Here is a 19,860-nt window from a genome sequence, read left to right as displayed (position 1 = left end):
CAGTCGTGTCAGACTCTGTGTGACCCCACAGCTGGCAGCCCACCAGGCCCCGCTGTCCCTGGGATTCTCCAGGGAGGAATACTGGAGTGGGTTGCCATTTCCTTCTCCAACGCATGCATGCATGCTAAGTCGCTTCAGTCGTGTCTAACTCGGTGCGACCCTATGGACAGCAGCCCTCCAGGCTCCTCTGTCCACAGGATTCTCTAGTCAAGAATACTAGAGTGGGTTGCCATTTCCTTCTCCCCTTTAAAAATGGAACTTTCACTAAACTACTGGCATACTTTTTTTTTTCTGACCTCTTCAAAACACTGGCTTTCTATCAACAAGCAAGATTTTGACTACAGGTCAATATAGGTTAGGGCACTACTAATAAAATTTACACTTGGAGGTACTACAAATGATGCAATATGACACTGGGTAGAAAAAAGGGAAGAACATCTTAATTATGGGAATATATTCCAAATTCTATTAATAATTTATTTTTCAAATTCTTAAAATCTAGTGTCAAGTTACATGAAAGGGATGGGTTCCTCTAAATAATCTTCACTAAAGAAACTATATATATACTTACTTGGTATGGGAAGCACAACAGAAGGTGGAGGCTGGCCATGTCCTTGGGGAACAGGAAGTCTCATGCTGTGGCCAGGGCCTGGGCCAGGGCCTGGGCCTGGGCCTGGGCCTGGGCCTGGGCCAGGGCCAGGGCCTGGCATTGGAGGCATTAACATTCCAGGAGGTGGTGGAGGAGGAAGCCCAGGAGGAGGTGGAGGGAAAGGAATCATGCTTGGTAGAGCAACTTCATCAACAACCAGAGGATCATTTCCATGATCAAACTGACAAAGGTCACCAAGTACACAAAATCCTCTTTCTGTAAGAATCAAAGATAAATTTCATTATGATCTACACAGAGTTCAGCAAACAAACAATTCCCTGAAACATCCACCAATCTGATTTATGGAGTGCTTTTTCTGCAAGGAATTTAAAGCCTTCTTAGTGTTACTCTGTTACCATTGCATATTCCTGAGGTAGGAACAGGTGTAGTCTCTACTTGCCATACTGTGACACTATGCTTTACTGAGACAGCAAATAATCAGGTCAAAAGCAGGCTACCAACCACTCTCAGATTAACTCATTTGCTATTGAGTTTCATAATAAAAATTCAGATATTTTAAATAACAAAGGTAGAGAGAATAAGGAACGTGAATTAGATGACCTACTTTCAACTATCTACTTTCATCATATTATTCTAAAGCAACCATTTTTGCTCTAAGTTGAAACTTTAAATTGTTCAACTGAGTATTATGTTCCAGGTTATTCACTGCAGAATTGTAACAGCAAAACATCTGAAACATCCCAAAAGTGTCATCAGTAAGTTTAAACACATTTTTGTACACAGAGAATACAAAGAAGTATTAAAAAAAAATACTGAAGAAGCTCTTTATAGTTACTATATTTACATAGGATGACTGCCAGGAAATAATGTTAAGTGAAAGAAAAACAAAATGCATAGTATGAATGAAGTATAAATAGTATAAAGTACAATAACATTTATGTTAAAAAGAAGTTGGGGGAGAATACGTTTTTATGTACACATGCATAGATTAAGTGGAAAGATACATAAGAAACTGACAGCATAAAATTGGCTTTGAGAAGATCTTTGGGGCTGGGAGACCAGGGTGAGGGTGAGTTAATGCCTGAATCATGTGATTCTATTCCCTACTTAAAAATAAGTAAAAAGCAAAAATATATACATTCTCTATTTAAAGAAAAAATGTTATGATGTCTAGTCATTTGCTATAAATAATACAGGCCTGGGAGCTGTAGAAGTATACATGAAAACAAGACTGCCTATGAGTTGACAATTGTTGATATGAGGTCACAGATACACTAGGATTAATTATATTACCTTGTGAATTTTTGTGAATATTTAAAATATTCCCGTAATAAAAAATTGAAATAAATGCACACATAACACCGATCCATTCATTCAAATGGAAAGTTAGCAAGTTAAAACTGTAAGTAGATTATACATGCTTAACAAATCCCCAGGGTCAAACAGCACACAAAAAAATGACAATTCCTAGTGTCTACCAAATTTTGCAGTGTAATTACAGTGTCGGAAGTAAAGAGGAAAACAAAACATAAATTAAAGGGTCAAATCTGAACACTATGTTAACAAGAACCAAACTATTATGTCCAACAAGTAAAGAAGCATATGCCAAAAGAGATTCTCCTCCTCACTCATCCCTTTTAATAACATCCAGACTGTAATGAAATGGTATGCACTACTAGCAACATTTACTTTACTAGTACTCTGGGGTACAATATAAAAGAGAATTTTTACCATCATAATCTCTGCATCGCCTCTTTGGTGGTGGGTTTCGACCAAAAGAATTGGAAGAGCTATGATTATTATAGTAATTAGACCAACTCTCCGTTGTGTTTTCAGAGTGGTGCGCAGGTGCGATCACAGTAACAGTGCTGGGAATAGACTGTGCCCCCGAGGAATACTGCTCAGAAGAGTTTGGAGCTGGTGCAGACACAGGCACATAGGAGCTCTCCAAGTCATTCCTTTCACTCTTAAACTTTGATCTTTCTCTATGTTCTGCTTTGGAGACAAAATAAAGACAAGAAACAAGTAAGACCAGACTTCTATGTTGTTAAACTATATTTATTTTCTCACAGAAAAGGCAAGATGAGAATACTGAAGTAAACTTACTGAGCTGTCCATATCTTAAAATGCTCTCATTATCACTATAGTCTAAAACCAGGAAAATCAACAATGTGATGGATCTTCACCAGTAACTTGTATAAAATCATTTTTATAACATCAACATCAATACATAATGAAGAAAGATCAGTTTCTCTACTGACTTAGTAAGAATGCTAAGAACTGACTTTCAAATTGATATCCTGGGATATCAGAGGTTGGGATCTCAGTAATCTACTGCCATTTTTTTCTTTTTAAATACTCTAGCCAACCTTAAAGCAAATCAATTATTTTCAGGCAGGGGGTGGGGGTGTGGGTATGGAAAGAGGCAACCCTCTCCCACCAGTAATAGTTTTGTTGATTAAAGGACATGTGTTTCAATTATATAAAATGACTTAAATTTAGACATGTCCTATGATACCTGAACAAATGGCTTCTTTTTCTTCAAACTCCTTTGACTCCACCCTGAGAATAGAGCCCTGATTTTGTAACAAAAATCAAGTTTTTGTGACACAATTACAGCTTTTACATTGCTCAGACATATTAAAGGTTGCTTGTTGGTGTTCAGTCCCTAAGTCATGTCTGACTCTTTGTGACCCCATGGACTGACTGCAGCATGCCAGGCTTGCCTGTCCTTCACTATATCCCGGAGTTTGCTTAGATTCATATCCATTAAGTCAGTGATGCTATCCAACCATTTCATCCTCTGCCGCCTCCTTCTCCTGTTGCCTTCAATGTTTCCATCAAAGTGATGTTCTGACACCCCTGTGATACAAGAAAACAAGCAACTGTAGAGTTTTAGGGGGAAGCCACTTGGACTCACCAACACTCCTATTTGGATCCCGGTCTTTGCTGCGCCCCCGGCTTCGACTCCGACTTCGACTCAGGCCTCGGCTCTTACTCCGGCTCTTACTCCTGCCTCTTCTCCAGTCATACTTCTCACGGTACAGTTCATTCCGCTCATAGTACCGGTCGTAGTCTCTCCACTTGCCATCTTCTCTTTTCTTCTCCCGTGTCCTGTAATATACAGATATGAAAGCCATAGATACACTACAGAAACCAGACAGAAAACAAATCTGGAATATGAATTATCCTCTGTGATTCATCAAAATTCGTAACTTCTAAGCTTTTCCAGAGAGCCGTAAAACCACTGCGTAATTCCTCTAATCCATTACATAAAAAGAAAAAACATTCTCTTCAAGTATACTGGGTGGGGAGAAATGAAAAAAAGAGGTGAATCCAAAGCATGGGGAGGGGTAAAAGGAAAAACATATTTAAAACTAGAAAAGACAAAAAGCTCAAAGCAAAGAGTTCCTAAACAAAAACTAATTTTTTGATGGTAGGCTGACGAATCAACATATAAATTGCACTACTTGTAATATAAAATGCTATGGACAATTTTAATACTGAGCACCCCTAACCAAATGGAACATTTCATTAATATTCTCTAAGGAGACTGCTCCCACCCCTGAGCTCCTGGGGAAAGCAGATAATGATTATTGTTTATAAAAGGAAGAGAAAGTATGACAAAGACAAAAAACACAGGGAATGGAAAAAAAAAATTACTTCTCTAATCATTTTACAATGAAAGGAGTAGAGCATATGTCAAAAATCCTGCTAATGTCCTTATAAGGTAACTGAAAAGTGAGTTATCAATATTTTCCTAATTAAAGATAAACACAAACCTTCGTTCACTAGATTCTGAACGAGTCTTCTGGGGACTAGGGTATTTCTTTTTTCTGCCATCTCGTTCTTCCTCTGCTGGCTCCTGAAACACCTACATGAAAATATTCGTTAGAAATAAGAACAGTTCTTCCATTAATTATAAAACACATCCACTTGATAAATTCTTCTGGCCACAAGAGAGGGCATAAATATACTTAAATATTAAAGTCAAATCAAAAAAAAAAAAAAAGTCAAATCACATCCCCCAAAGTTGGTCAACAGGAAAAAGTAAAAAAAGATGTTGAAATTACTTTGACAGCAATATGTTAAATTTTAAATATCACCCTAATAGCAGTGGAGGAAAACATTAATTCATTCTTTAAAATGTAACAGTAAAAATAACAAATCTCTACTTCTAAGTATCATATAGTAAAACGGTTTGTGTGTTTTCCTAATTATAAAATATATTCACAATATAATTCATTTGAGGAGAACTTTAGATTTATTTCATAGACAAAGTTTAAGGAACAAATGGTTAACCACTGCTATAAATCTAAGTATTTCATGTGAATTATGGAAAAATGGTATCAGAATTATTGGAAATGTTAAGGCTTCTTTAAAAACTTAAAGTCAAGATTGACCAGAAATACAGAACTAGTGATTCTATTAAAGTTTTTTAAACACAAGTTAATCTCATAACAAATACATGGCACTTCCCTGGTGGTCCAGCAGTACAGAATCCACCTGCCAATGTAGGGGACATGGGTTCAATCTCTGGTCTGGGAAGATCCCACATGCCTCAGGGCAACTAAGCCCATGCACCACAACTACTGAGCCCAGGTACCTAGAGCCTATGTTCCACAACAAGAAAAGCCATCTCAATGGGACACCCGCATACCACAACTAGAGAGCAGCCCCTGCAACTAGACAAAGCCTACACGAGCAACGGAGACCCAGCACAGCCAAAAATAAATAAGTTAAAATATACATATATGGCCTTTACTAGAGAGAAATTAAGACAAATGAAGACATCCGGAAGAGCTAAACAAATGCCCATCTAATGAGAGGCTTGTTTAAAAATACACAAATCAGGAAATGAGTGAATGGAACAGAAGATAACAATTTAGTAAAATCCAGGCAACATAAAATGGCAGCCACAATATGACAACCATATGTTGCTGACAAAAACATTCTACAATTCTTAAACTATATTTAAAAATCATTCTCTCTACCAATTCACAGGAAATACAGAGGATACAATCAGCAAAATCCAGAGTCAAAAACTCCAATTTCTGGAGCAAATGACTCAGTTTTTTGCTGAGCAAAAATGACCTGCTCAGCAAATGACTGAGTTTCTTCAGTCATGAAGAAACTGTTTCTTCAACAAAATAAAATTTAAGGGAAAGGGGGTGATGAAAAGAAAAAAATATACAGGTAAGTAGGAAGCAGGGGGTTAAAAGATATAAAGAGACTTAAAAGATATCAACTTGGAGAACTTTATCCTTCTTTTTGCTTTTGTATATTCTATTTTTTTAATGGACATCTATTAATTCACTCCTTGATTTTTCCTAATTTTAGGGAAGTAATTTTCTAAACTATTAATTAGTCTTTCTAACGGGAAAACCTATTCTTCAAAACTTAAAGGACCCAAAATAATAAAAACATACAGCCAAACAAAAACCTGTGCATGAATGTTCATAGCAGTATTATTTATGATAGATAAAAGTATTAACTATTTGCTTATTAATACAAATATCCATCAACTGATGACTGGATAAAGAAAATGTGATATATTCATAAAACAGAATATTATTCAGCCATGAAAAATAAAAGAGGTCCTGATACATGTTACAATGTGGAGGAACCTTTTAAGTGTTATGCTAAGCAGAAGAAGCTAGCCACAGAAGATTACATACTGCGTACTTCCATTTATATGAAATGTCCAGAATAAGCAAATTTAATGAGACTGAAAATAGTAGTATATTGCCTGGGGTGAGGACTGGGACTGGAAGCGCCTGGAAGTAATGGCTTAATGAGCATGATCTTAGATGCTGAAAATGTTCTAAAATGGATTATGGAGATGGTTATACAATTCTGAATACAATGAAAATTATCACATTTATATATTTTAAATAGGTGAATTGTAAAGTTGGTGAATTACATATCAACAAGCTGTTTAAAAAGGTCAAAAGGGCATGCACAATATGAATGAATATCAGGTAAAAATAAGCTAAGGAAGCTAGACAAAAGAGTATAAGACTTTTACATCCAGGTAGCATCCAGTAGGTTAAGGAAGCTATATTAATTGTTCCCATGGGTATGGAAATCATACAAAGATCAAGAAATCCAAAGCAATATGGGTGAAATCTTATTCAGCATCCTGCGGTACATTGCCAAACATGATTTTTAATCTCAAGTATATTTAAATTGAAAATAAATGAGTGCTTCCTTGTTATATAAATAAAATGCTTGATTTGTACAGATTTTTTTAAAAGTCTGTATGATTCTTATTACATAAACTGAAAAAAACAAGAATACACTGTATCTCCGGTAGCTCAGACAGTAAAGTGTCTGCCTACAATGCAGGAGACCTGGGTTCAATCCCTAAGTCAGGAAGATCCCCTGGAGAAGGAAATGGCATGGCAACCCACTCCAGTATTCATGCCTGGAAAATCCCATGGACCGAGGAGCAATCCATGGGGTGGAAAAGAGCCGGACACGCCTGAGCAACTTCACTTCTTCACACTGTATTAGAGATAAGAGTAGCAGTAACCTTGGCATGAGGGAAGTGAGAGGGAATACGTAAGAAGGAATTTAAAAAAAAAAAAAAAAGACACTTCAGCCAACTTGATTATTTAGATCTTGACTCAAACAAATGGGGAAAAAAAATGGACATTATCAACAACTGGGTATCTGATATTAAGGAGTTATTGTTACTTTTATATACAAGAATATTTGGAGGCTTTAAAAATATAACCTTTTAGAGATACCTATTAAATATTTATGAGGATGGCAAGTGGCTGAAGGTACAAAAAAGACAACTTCCTCCCTTCAATGTTATCTAACAATTACTATAAACTATTACATTTATACACTATTCTACAAGCTATTATTTGTCGGTAATAACAATTAGGTTATGTATAAAAGCTAAGAAAATGGAAAAAATGCCAGACATTTGGGGTAGTATACATAGAAGCTGATATCTATTTTCCATAATTTTCAAAATTAGGATTTACTGCAAAGATACAAAATGAAATAGAGTAACAATTTGTTTTTTTTTCTTTAACTGTTTTTTCAAAACTCAAGATAATGTAATTTTCCTCATTCAAATGAGCTATCTTTCAAACAGACACTTTCAATCCACCGACCTTCAATGACTCTAAAAAAGGACACATGTTGCAAAAATTTTAACTTATTATACAAAGATGTAACCTATACCTTTTAAAAAAAATTTCCCTGACCAGGGATTAAACCAATGCTCTCAGCAGTGAAAGCACAGAGCCCTAAGTGCTGCATGCGGCATGCTTGGCTGCTTAGTCGTGTCCAACTCTGCGACCCCATGGACTGGAGCCTGGTCTGGAGCCCACCAGGCTCCTCTATCCATGGGACTTTCCAGGCAAGAATACTAACGTGGGGTACAATTTCCTTCTCCAGGGGATTCTTCCCAACCCAGGGATCTAACCTGCATCGTCTTCCATGTCTCCCGCATTGTAGGCCGGTTTTTTACCAACTGAGCCATCAGAGAAGCCCTAACGTAAAAGCATTAGTCGCTCAGTCCTGACAGACTCTTTGTGACCCCATGGACTTTAACACACCAGGCTCCTCTATCCATGGAATTCTCCAGGTAAGAATACTGGAGTGGGTTGCCATTCTCTTCTCCAGGGAATCTTCCCAACCCAGGGATTAAACCTGGGTCTCCTGCATTGCAGGCAGATTCCTTACTATCTGAGCCATCAGGGAAGTCCAAGGGCATGTTGCCTTCCCATCAGGGAAATAAACCCTGGGCTCCCACAGGACAGGTGGGGATACTCACCACTATACTAACAAGGACCACCAGAATTCCCTAACCTATAACTTAAACCAAAAATTATACATTATCCAGTATAGAAGAAAAGTTTCTTCATATTTCCATTACCTGAAAAAACATACTGGGAGCCCATTCTTTTTTTTTAAGTGATGTGTAATTGATTTACAATGTTGTGCTAATTACTGCTGTACAGCAAGCAAAGTGATTCAGTTACATATATATATATACACACACACATACACACACACACACACACACACTTTATATTGTTTTCCATTATGGTTTATCATCATAGGATATTGACTATAGTTCCTTGTGCTGTACAGTAGGACTATGTTTTTTATCCATTCTGTATATAAAAGTTTACATCTGCAAACCTCAAACTCCCACTCCACTTCTTCCCCAGTCCTTTCCCCCTGTGCAACCCATCAGTCCTTTCTCTATGTCCAATTAAAAGAGAATAATTTTTACAGAGGTCAAGTACCAACTGAGGATGATACTGGGAATAAGACCTAAGAAGTCCCTGCAAGCAAAAGAAAACTTTACATTACCTCTTCTTTAATTTCTTCTTTTTCTTGGACTGGTGGTTTTGGCTCAGGCTTAACTGGTTCCAAAGGAGGAAGGTAGTTCTTAGTATAGAGACTTTCAAATAGCTTATCCACAAAACCTGAAGTTTCTAAGGAGAAAATATAATATCTAAGTGTTACACAAAGGGAAATGAGGAATAACTAGTAGATAACCAAATGTTTGACAACACACTCTATTGGCAAAGTTGAGGAAAGTGGGACATCTCATTCACAGCTGGTGGAACTAAAAATGAGTCTAACCCTTATGGGACAGAATCCCACTTCTGGGGTTTAAAACCCTTTAAAGATACTTGCACATGTACGAAATGATTTATATGCAAGATTGCCTGTTTGAGTATGTAAAAGATTGGCTACAACCCAAATTTCCATGAATAAGAGACTAAATCATATGACAATCAAACAATAACACACAGCGCCTATAAAAAGAGTAAGTAAGAATGCTCAAACTACTGCACAATTGCACTCATCTCACATGCTAGTAAAGTAATGCTCAAAATTCTCCAAGCCAGGCTTCAGCAATACGTGAACTGTGAACTCCCTGACGTTCAAGTTGGTTTTAGAAAAGGCACAGGAACCAGAGATCAAACTGCCAACATCCGCTGGATCATCGAAAAAGCAAGAGAGTTCCAGAAAAACATCTATTTCTGCTTTATTGACTATGCCAAAGCCTTTGACTGTGTGGATCACAATAAACTGTGGAAAATTCTGAAAGAGATGGGAATACCAGACCACCTGACCTGCCTCTTGAGAAATCTGTATACAGGTCAGGAAGCAACAGTTAGAACTGGACATGGAACAACAGACTGGTTCCAAACAGGAAAAGGAGTACGTCAAGGGTGTATATTGTCACCCTGCTTATTTAACTTATATGCAGAGTACATCATGAGAAATGCTGGACTGGAAGAAACACAAGCTGGAATCAAGATTGCCAGGAGAAATAGCAATCACCTCAGATATGCAGATGACACCACCCTTACGGCAGAAAGTGAAAAGGAGCTAAAAAGCCTCTTGATGAAAGTGAAAGAGGAGAGTGAAAAAGTTGGCCTAAAGCTCAACATTCAGAAAACAAAGATCATGGCATCCGGTCCCATCACTTCATGGGAAATAGATGGGGAAACAGTGGAAACAGTGTCGGACTGTTTTTTTGGGCTCCAAAATCACTGCAGATGGTGACTGCAGCCATGAAATTAAAAGATGCTTACTCCTTGGAAGAAAAGTTATGAGCAGCCTAGATAGCGTATTCAAAAGCAGAGACATTACTTTGCCGACTAAGGTCCATCTGGTCAAGGCTATGGTTTTTCCAGTGGTCATGTATGGATGTGAGAGTTGGACTGTGAAGAAGGCTGAGCGCCAAAGAATTGATGCTTTTGAACTGTGGTGTTGGAGAAGACTCTTGAGAGTCCCTTGGACTGCAAGGAGATCCAACCAGTCCGTTCTGAAGGAGATCAACCCTGGGATTTCTTTGGAAGGAATGATGCTAAAGCTGAAGCTCCAGTACTTTGGCCATCTCATGAGAAGAGTTGACTCATTGGAAAAAACTCTGATGCTGGGAGGGGTTGGGGGCAGGAGAAGAGGACGACCGAGGATGAGATGGCTGGATGGCATCACGGACTTGATGGACTTGAGTCTGAGTGAACTCCGGGAGATGGTGCTAAAGAGGGAGGCCTGGCGTGCTGCAATTCATGGGGTTGCAAAGAGTCGGACGCGACTGAACTGAACTGAACTGATATTATCAACACTCCAAAATATAAAATTAAATATTGTATCCATATATGTTTGCATTAAAGAAAACTCTGAAAGGACACAAAAATGACAAGGTAATGCACTGGGGGTGGGAAGGGATCAGATGAGGTGAGAGAGACTTTCATGATATACCTTTATATTGTTAGATTAACTAAATTGCCTACTCAAATATTTAAAATATTTTTAAATTAGTTGAAAAATAAATTTTGACATGAGAATGGTGTGAAAACATCATTTTATGTTTTAAGTAAAACATGAAAAAGGCTGCTCTATTTTGTTAACTTTTTTAGACTCTTTAATGGAGAGAACCAGAGAAGTTATTAAAAATTAAATGTCAAGATATTTATATTATGTTATTTAAACCAAATTTAAGTCACTTCCATGGGTCCTATCCCTCAGGAAGAGCTAAAGAGGATATTAAAAGTATAATACAGATTCTGCTTACACTGCAACTGTTACACGTTTTATACAAATAACTATTTCTAAAATGTCAAATTTTTTCTTCAGAAAAGCATCTTTTCATAAACTTTTTAGGTTATTAATTTGTGCAGTAAGCATTTCCATGATTATAAAATGGTAAGCTCTTCTTACACATAACTTTAACACAAATTAATCAGACCATTCGAAAGACTTTATGATCAGAAGACTGTTTTCACATGCCTATGTATTTCTTAAGCACTTTTTAAAACATGTATTACTTTTGTAATTTAAAAGATACACACATTACGACTATCTTTAGTTAAAACTAAGCAATATTAATTAATAACATTTAGAAAATACTCATCTGTACTGAAAGAATTCTATATTAATTTTGTATAAAAAGCCTTAAAAACGCACAAAAAATATATAATTCTTTGTTTCAGACTGAGAAGCCATATGACTATCTTTTCTTTTTCAGAAGATACTTCAGCTAAAGGATCCTTTCTCATTACTAACAACTATCTCAACTAGTAAATATAAAATATCCACATTCCTGTTTGTCCATTCAGCAATATTTATTGAGTACCTTCTATATGTCAAGTCTGTAGGTTTCGACTCTCCAATTTTAACAATGGAAAAGACATACGGGAGGCGGAGAGAGACACACACGGATAAACAGGCAGATTAACATATAACATGACAGGAAGTAACAAATGTCATGAAAAAATAATAAAGCAAAAATGGGAAGAGGAGAGAGTGACCTATACTGTATGTAGGATGTTCAGGGGAAACCACCCTGAGAAGATGACATTTGAGAAGAGGCCAGAAACCATGAGAAATCATGTTTCAAGCAAGGGTAAAACAGTGTTCAAAAGCCCTCAGCTGTGAACATGTTTGCCATGCTGAACAAAACAGCAAGGTGGTCCATGTGGCTAGAATGGAACAAATGACAGGGAGTGGGAGGAGATGAGGTCAGAGAAGCAGCAGGGAGGCCCCTAGGAAGTTCGGCAGACTAGGAACAAGATTTTGCTAAGATGAGAAGTTACACACAGAGAAGAGGCGCATGCCCATTTCTTCTTGCATATCAAGAAGCCCCAGTCAAGAAGGAGAAAAACAGTTACCTTCATTGTCTTAATAAACAGTAAGAATAAGCACCTTCATTATCTTAAAAATTGTTACTCTTTAACCATTAACTTAGGCTCTACCACAAGCTCCAAGGATTCATTCACTTAAAAAGTACTTGAATTACCACTGCCTCAATATTGGAGAGGAGCAGAATAGGAAAGGGAAAAAAATTTTGCCAAATACACGATAAATAATTAAACATGAATAGGTATATTCAAGTATTTAAACAACTCTGACCAATTTCTTTCCTTTCAAGCTTCAAGATTTTATCAGGAAGTTTTAAATTTAAAATCTCTATTTAAATGCTTGGTTGAAGGCCTATAATAATTACCTTTTTGTAAAAATACGTCAAGTTGATCGGCACAAAAGGCTTTCAATTCTTTCTCAGGTTTGTCCTTCTTGACCAGTGCTACAACATAGTTGGCTAAGGCTGAAGGGTCAGCATCACATCTAGTTAGACAAAGAGAAAACAAGTATTTTTAAACATTTTTTTCAAATACTGATGTCATTAACGAAACCACCCCTATTTTGGAAGGCTTCAAGTAAAAACCTTTATTTTAAAAAATGACTGCAAACACGGGCAACTATCGCTAACAAAGAGCATATTTATATATATATTACAGTTGTTTTTCTTTTCCTGCTTATTTTTATAAAATAATGTGCCTCCTATTTTCAATGTTCCAATTATACTCAGAACTTTGGACTGAATCTACATTTATTTACTCTCAATGGTAATAGGGAAAGGGTGGCAATGGACTCTTAAGGTGCAGCTTGACTCCCAGGCTGTAGAAGGGCTATAGATCTGCTAAGGAACTCTGTTCTGAGTGATCAAAGAAGAAGCAGGGTAACTGATGGGACAGCTTTTCCATTCTCTGTAACGCCAAGCACCAACATCTAAAAATGGCAATTTCTACCTCTAATCTCTTTAGTGAGTATCTTAGGATCATTTTAAGACAAAAAGTAAGAACACAAAAAGCATGTCACCTTAAATTTTACTGGCAAAAACTTCAGCAGCTATTAGGAAGAAAGAAAAGACTGGGGAGTTAGAACAGGAGGGTAAGAGAAGTGGTTAAAGGGCAGCAGAGATAAACTTTATCTACGTCACTTTCTTTCTAGTCAGTAGTAACCTGGCTTTGACATTCCAAATTATCTCTTATGCCAGGGCAGCACAAGATCCTTGAGTTGCCAACTCCTAATGTACAGCAATCCACCAGACTTAATATTTTATATATATTACAAGTAATAGAAAGTTTTCTCCTTATAAAAAATATACATACACATGCTTATATATTTATATTCTATTTTCCCCATAAATGTACATTTAAGTGTCATATATCCTTTGTGGCTTCACAGCACTGTTGTGAAGATAAAATGAAAAACTCAGAATGACAGGAAGTAAAATCATTATGCAAGCAAAATGATTATATCCCTATAAAACACTAATCTTATTCTATGATCCTTGGGCGTCTACTATAAATCAGAAAGTTAAAAAAGTTCCAGCTCAAGGTATCAATCACATTTCCAATAACATTATGAGATTAGTAAGTAAAAAACAACACCCTTACTTCCTTTCTAGTATATACTTTTAAAACATTTATGCACCAAATTCTGAGAGCAAATTTCAATTCTATCAATTTTACAAAACTCAAAACTAACTTAAAAAAAAATGATGGGCAAATGTCAGACTGCACTAGGGATCTAAGTACACGGATGATGAGTTATGTATTAATTAAAAGAAAGCTGGGGTCTTAAATAAAACGATTGTATTTTGGAGAATTATGAACAGATTACCTTAATAAATCCAACTGCTAAATTCTAAAATGGACATATAGCATTTCCACTTACATTCAAAACACAGAGAGAAAGGATTTATTTATTTAAATAACTAAGAATGGCAGAAAAGAAGCAATGTTATTTTCCCTGATCTTATGGGAACCTTCAAGGAGTCTCAGGACCTAACAGGTATAACACTGAGTAAGAGTATGAGGTTTCCAGTGAGAAACAGGCAAAACTCAGATTACTGGAAAATGAGGGGAGTTAAACAAATCCAGGTTATCTTCTACATATAGTTTGTATTCAGACTCTAAAAAACAAATAAAGAATTAGGTTGTTTCTGATGAAATACATTTTGATGTAACAGTGATAAAACTCAAGATGAATAGTTACAAGAAGGTAAGAGTAGACACCAAGAAAAGAGTGATTATAGATTCTAAATATTTGTTTAATATGAATGAACAAGTGATTGTTAATAAATGATAGTTTGAATTCTGCACCCAATACAAAAAGCACATTTATAACCAAAGGAATGGGACCATTTAAATTTAACAGCTCCTACTATGTATCCATAAAGTGCACTAAGAATGAAGGAAATCACCAGTCTGAAATAATGAGTCACATCAATTGAATGATGAAACAAATACATTGGGAAGGTTTTGCTGTGACTTTTTTTTGTACCTTTATGATTGCTCTTATTTATTCTTTCATCACCACTTACCATATACTCTTTTAAAACTGACAATTAAAATAGTATAGTAGCTATGGTACCAATAGTAGCTATAATAGCTACTATAATAGTAGCTACTATTACAGCTACTATTAAAATAGCTACTATTATAGCAGCTATAATATTATAGCTACTATTATAATAGCTATACTATAATAGTAGTAGCTACGGTAGTAGCCATACTATAATAGTAGCTATGGTACCAACTTTCCTGGACAAGGAAAAGGCTACCCACTCCAGTATTCTGACCTGGAGAATTCCATGGACTGTACAGACCATGCGGTTGCAGAGTCAGACGCGACTTAGAGACTTTCACTGACACGGCCATGATACCAATACTAATAGTAGAGCAAAAAGACTTTCAGAAGTATGTCACAAAAATATGAGCATGACTAAGACCCTTGATGGAGAAGGCAATGGCACCTCACTCCAGTACTCTTGCCTGGAAAATCCCATGGATGGAGGAGCCTGGTAGACTGCGGTCCATGGGGTTGCTAAAAGCAGGACACGGACTTCACTCTTACTTCTCACTTTCATGTATTGGAGAAGGCAATGGCAACCCACTCCAGTGTTCTTGCCTGGAGAATCCCAGGGACGGGGGAGCCTGGTGGGCTGCTGTCTATGGGGTCGCACAGAGTCGGACACGACTGAAGCGACTTAGCAGCAGCAGTAGCAAGACCTTGATAGGTTACAAGACGAATGCAGGGCCACTTCCTACTTCTCTTACACAAAAACAGTACGCCAAAGAGTATTTAAAATCTTTTTGCTCTTGGGACTTCCCTGGTGGTCCAGTGGCTAAGACTCCACTCTCCTAATGCAAGGCATCTGGCTTTCAATCCCTGCTCAGGGAACTAGATCCCACATGCCGCAGCTAAGAGTTCACATGCTGTAATGAAAGATCAAAGACCCCATATGCTGCAGTTAAGACCCAGTGCAGCCAAAATAATTAATTTTTTAAAAAATTCCCTTTTAGCTCTTCATTTATAACCAAAGCTTATGGAAATTCATTTCTGCTTAATTATAGGGACAAAGTATATCTTGGAAAGAAATTTTAAAATTATGGGGCCATGGCTATGTTCAACACATGTTTCTAGACAAAAAGGGACTTCCATTATAACAAAGAGATTAGGAAAGGTAATAATATACACCAAACAGTACTATTCTATAGTCTTTAAAAGGTCTTAATAGCATGTGTGTGCATGTGCTAAGTTGCTTCAGTTGTGTTTCTTTGCAGTCTTACGAACTGAAGCCCACCAGGCTCCTTTGTCCATGGAATTCTCCACGCAAGAATACTGGAGTGAGTTGCCACGCTTTCCTCCAGGGGATCTTCCCAACCCAGGTATCAAACCCACATCTCTTATTTCTCTTGCACTGGCAAGTGGGTTCTTTACCATTAGCCCCACCTGGGAAACCCCTTAACAGCACAATCAATTATTATTCATTTTACAGATACCTAAATTTGTAAACATGTAAAGACAAATCAAGTGATCCATTCAAAACCAGGGAGACAGCTTACCTGTGGAACTAAAACTCAGTTTCAATTCCATGCAAGTAAAATCTATCACAGCATATACATTTTTTCTAATGTGTATCTGCACAACAAATTAATGTGTTCTAAGCCTCAATCGGTAATCACTTTTCAGTTAAAGAACCATAAGAAGTTTCCTAAAGTTTAGCGGAAGTTACAAATGAGGATTCTTTTTAAAACTCACATCTTGCATAATGTTCTACAAACATGTTTCCATTATCTATTTTTATTTAAAAGAATAAAAATTACTTAGAATGAATTTTTATCACGAGAAGTTAATAGAAATATTGCCCAGAAATGTCTTATCTGTAAAAATCTCAAATCTGTCTTTTTTCTTCTTTATGAAATCACCATTGCAGGTATTAACACATCTGCTGAGCTATCAACTCAGCCTTGCAGATACTTTTAGTAATCTGATTTTCTCAATATGCTTAGCTGGTGGCTACTGCACTACTACTACTGTGTAGGAAACAAAAATATTGGGTCTTCCACGTCTTTTCAAATGAAAGCTTTCATATTCCCCATTATTAGTTAGGGGCTTTCATGAATGAAGACGATGTGAAAGAAAATATCCCTAGATTTATCTGGAGGGGAAAAATAGATGTTACTCAGTTGCAGACACCATTGTGATACCCTAGCACAGACACACTCAGAAAATGAGACTACTTTAAAAAAAAATCACACTTTTCTAATTGTGACCAACCTAAATACACATACGAGGACATTGATTAGACATTTATTAAATGTTAAGGAAATGACAACCTTCTTGCTGGGTAATGGAATTACTTTGAGCAAGACAGACCTTGCCCCTCAGTCACAAGGAAATGAAAAAAAAATTATAGTACAAAATATCAAATGGCTAAACAAAGAGATTAATAATGAAGTAACAACACTGTGAGAGGACGAGACAAGACATTGGTAGGAAACGAGGCTATGAAGGCAATATATGGCTCCTAACCTACAGCAAATGGGCCAGAGAAAGTGAAGTCAGAAATATTTAGGAGTCAGGCCAAAGGACATAAGAACAAATACGTTTCTAACTTAGTATACTAAAACTTGCCAAGAAGTCTTTGGGCCAGAGTAAGTCTTCTATGAAATAGTGAGTGGTCTCCTTAAATACATCCTACAGAACTTTAGAGGGACATCAATTCTTTGAAGCTACTACATACATTTTAGAAAATTATCAATACTTTTCAGTCTTAAGAACATACCCACAAAATACTCATTTTATCCTTGCAGTTCATTTATTAAGAGGTGAGATCTAACAAGCTGGTACACGGTGATTTTTCTTCCCATTTGAGGAACTGCAGAGATTTCTAGTCAAAATTAATTTGGTAAGGATTGCAAATGTACAAACAGCATGTAAACTTTATAGAGTTCAACCCAAATATACACCCCAACCACTGCATCAATAGAATTATCCCAATGAACATTACTGTGTCTTTCCCATCATACTCAGAAATGACACAAAGTCAGTGTTTTACAGCATTTTGTTTTTTTTTTACAAAGACCTTGATATGGCCTAAACTCACAGAAACTGCACATCAGGTTGATGGGTTTCTCTACCAATTCTTGTCTAGGGCCTGCAATGAGAACCTCTCATGCACTAGACTGATTATTCTGTAAGTGGGAGAAGGACTTAAACACTAGTATTAATAAGTATCTTTGCAAAAAGAGTTTAATATATTTTCACATTTCAAAAACCGTAAAATTCATTTATATTTAATGATTCTGGTACATAAAATACTTTTTATAGTCTGCATCATTGTGAGATAGGTAAAAGGTTAATATAATTAATTGTTTAACACAGAAAGGTGAGAAAACTGTCCAAAGTCAGTGACTCAAATACAGATCTAGAAACTAAATGCCCTGCATCGCACAATGATGCTCTACCAAAACAGATGACAGATAAACGGATAAATGCAACTGTCCAGAAAGTATTACAAACCCTATCACTCTCTTCAAAACATGTATCAAGGCAATTTTGGGGGGGTTATTCATAGCTTTTTTTTTTTCCTTTCAGTTTGACATATAATTGATATACAGAACTATGTATGTCCGAATTGTACAGCATTAATGATTTTACTTACATATATGAAATGTTACCATGATAAATTTAGAGAACATTTATTTCACACAGATACAAAATAAAAACAAAAAAACACGTTTTTTCCTTGTCGTGAGAAGTCAGGATTTTATCTCAACTTTCATATGTAACACACAACAGTGTTAATTATATTAATCATGCTTCACATTCTTAGTACTATTTATCTTGTACCTGGAAGTTTGCACCTACTTACTATCCTCGTCCAGCTCTCCTCACAACAACCCCACCTCTGGTAATCACAAATCTGATCTCTTTTTCTATGAGTTTGTTTGTTTGTTTTTGAAGTAAAATTGACTTAAAGTACTTACGTTAGCTGCTGGTGTACAACGCTGTGATGTGGTATTTCTATACATTACAAAATTATTATCACAAGACAAATTTTTACAATAAACCTAATAAGCAGTAGTGAATTAGATGTACTTATACATATCCAATATATATAAAATAAAAATAACTTAAAACATTCATTAAAGACAACATTTTTGGTAGAAATGCATGTTTGTTATTTTAAATTGCTTGCTTGAATGTTTTCTAAACTTGTAGAAATTTCTCCACTGGCTGATTTATCCTCTAGATTTACTTAGAACCTTATCTTTAAGGAGTCCAGATAGTTCAAGTGAACAGTTATTTGTAATAAAAAGAAATCATGACATGTCCTACTCATGTATAATCCCTACAGTAGTCTCTATAACTAGGATATCTAGAAGATTTTGAAACTGAAGAAAGATGAGGACCCCAAGCAAGATCTGTGTTCAGTCTGTTCATGCAGCAGTAGGAAGAGAGAGAAACTCCTGGACTAAGATGGTTTCTCTCCCTTTTACTGCATTGCCAATGAAAATGGTACTGGGTGGCCCGCAGTTAGTTCAGACGTGTTTTCTTCTAGACTCCCTCCTCCCCCTCCCCATCCCTCCTCTAATAAGGTAACAGATATGCCCCACATCTACAAAAGGAGTGGAAACAGATAAGCTCTAACAGAATGAGATTTCTAATTTGTCTATGGGGCACAAACACATACAGACTAGACTGGTTTCATAATATTCTGCTACATGACTTCATTTCACTAATGACAAGGTGGACCATACTTAAAAATCCCTACAAATCTAAACCTTTTATAATTCAGTTACTTTTTTTTTTTTTTTTTTGGCCATCCATGTGGCTTGCAGGATCTCAGCTCCCAGAAAGGGGATTGACCCAGGTTCACGACAGTGAAAGCACAGAGTCCTAACCACTGGACCACCAGGGAATTCCCTAAATTTAGAAATTTTTAAATTAAGCTAAATAAGAAAGTGCAACAGGAAATCATGTACACAGCTACAGTCTGATTAAAACATATCCACTGCAACTACATTATATGAAAGCCTGACAACTGCTCTGAAATGCTATGTTGTAGCAACATGCCAATCTCCCATGAAAATTTTCTTGAATCTGGAATATGCAAAAAGTAAACT

General features: G+C 36.5%; 1 protein-coding gene across 4 annotated transcripts in view; it reads right to left on the bottom strand.

Moving 5' to 3' along the window:
* RBM27 (RNA binding motif protein 27) overlaps positions 1-19,860 on the bottom strand; it is a 59,410-nt gene that overhangs the window by 36,740 nt on the left and 2,810 nt on the right. For 2 of the 4 annotated variants that reach the window (XM_069592330.1, XM_069592332.1), the window contains exons 2-7: positions 12,606-12,724; positions 8,951-9,075; positions 4,393-4,484; positions 3,531-3,724; positions 2,342-2,605; positions 572-865 (exon numbers count right to left, since the gene is read on the bottom strand). In XM_069592330.1, the coding sequence (XP_069448431.1) occupies positions 572-865; positions 2,342-2,605; positions 3,531-3,724; positions 4,393-4,484; positions 8,951-9,075; positions 12,606-12,724 (1,088 nt within the window). The remainder of the gene's footprint in view (positions 1-571; positions 866-2,341; positions 2,606-3,530; positions 3,725-4,392; positions 4,485-8,950; positions 9,076-12,605; positions 12,725-19,860) is intronic. The other 2 variants (XM_069592331.1, XM_069592333.1) reach the window with 1 other exon arrangement.

The sequence above is a fragment of the Ovis canadensis genome, chromosome 5 (assembly GCF_042477335.2).
Source record: "Ovis canadensis isolate MfBH-ARS-UI-01 breed Bighorn chromosome 5, ARS-UI_OviCan_v2, whole genome shotgun sequence".
Lineage (NCBI taxonomy): Eukaryota > Metazoa > Chordata > Mammalia > Artiodactyla > Bovidae > Ovis > Ovis canadensis.
This window is presented reverse-complemented; position numbering and strand designations above follow the sequence as displayed.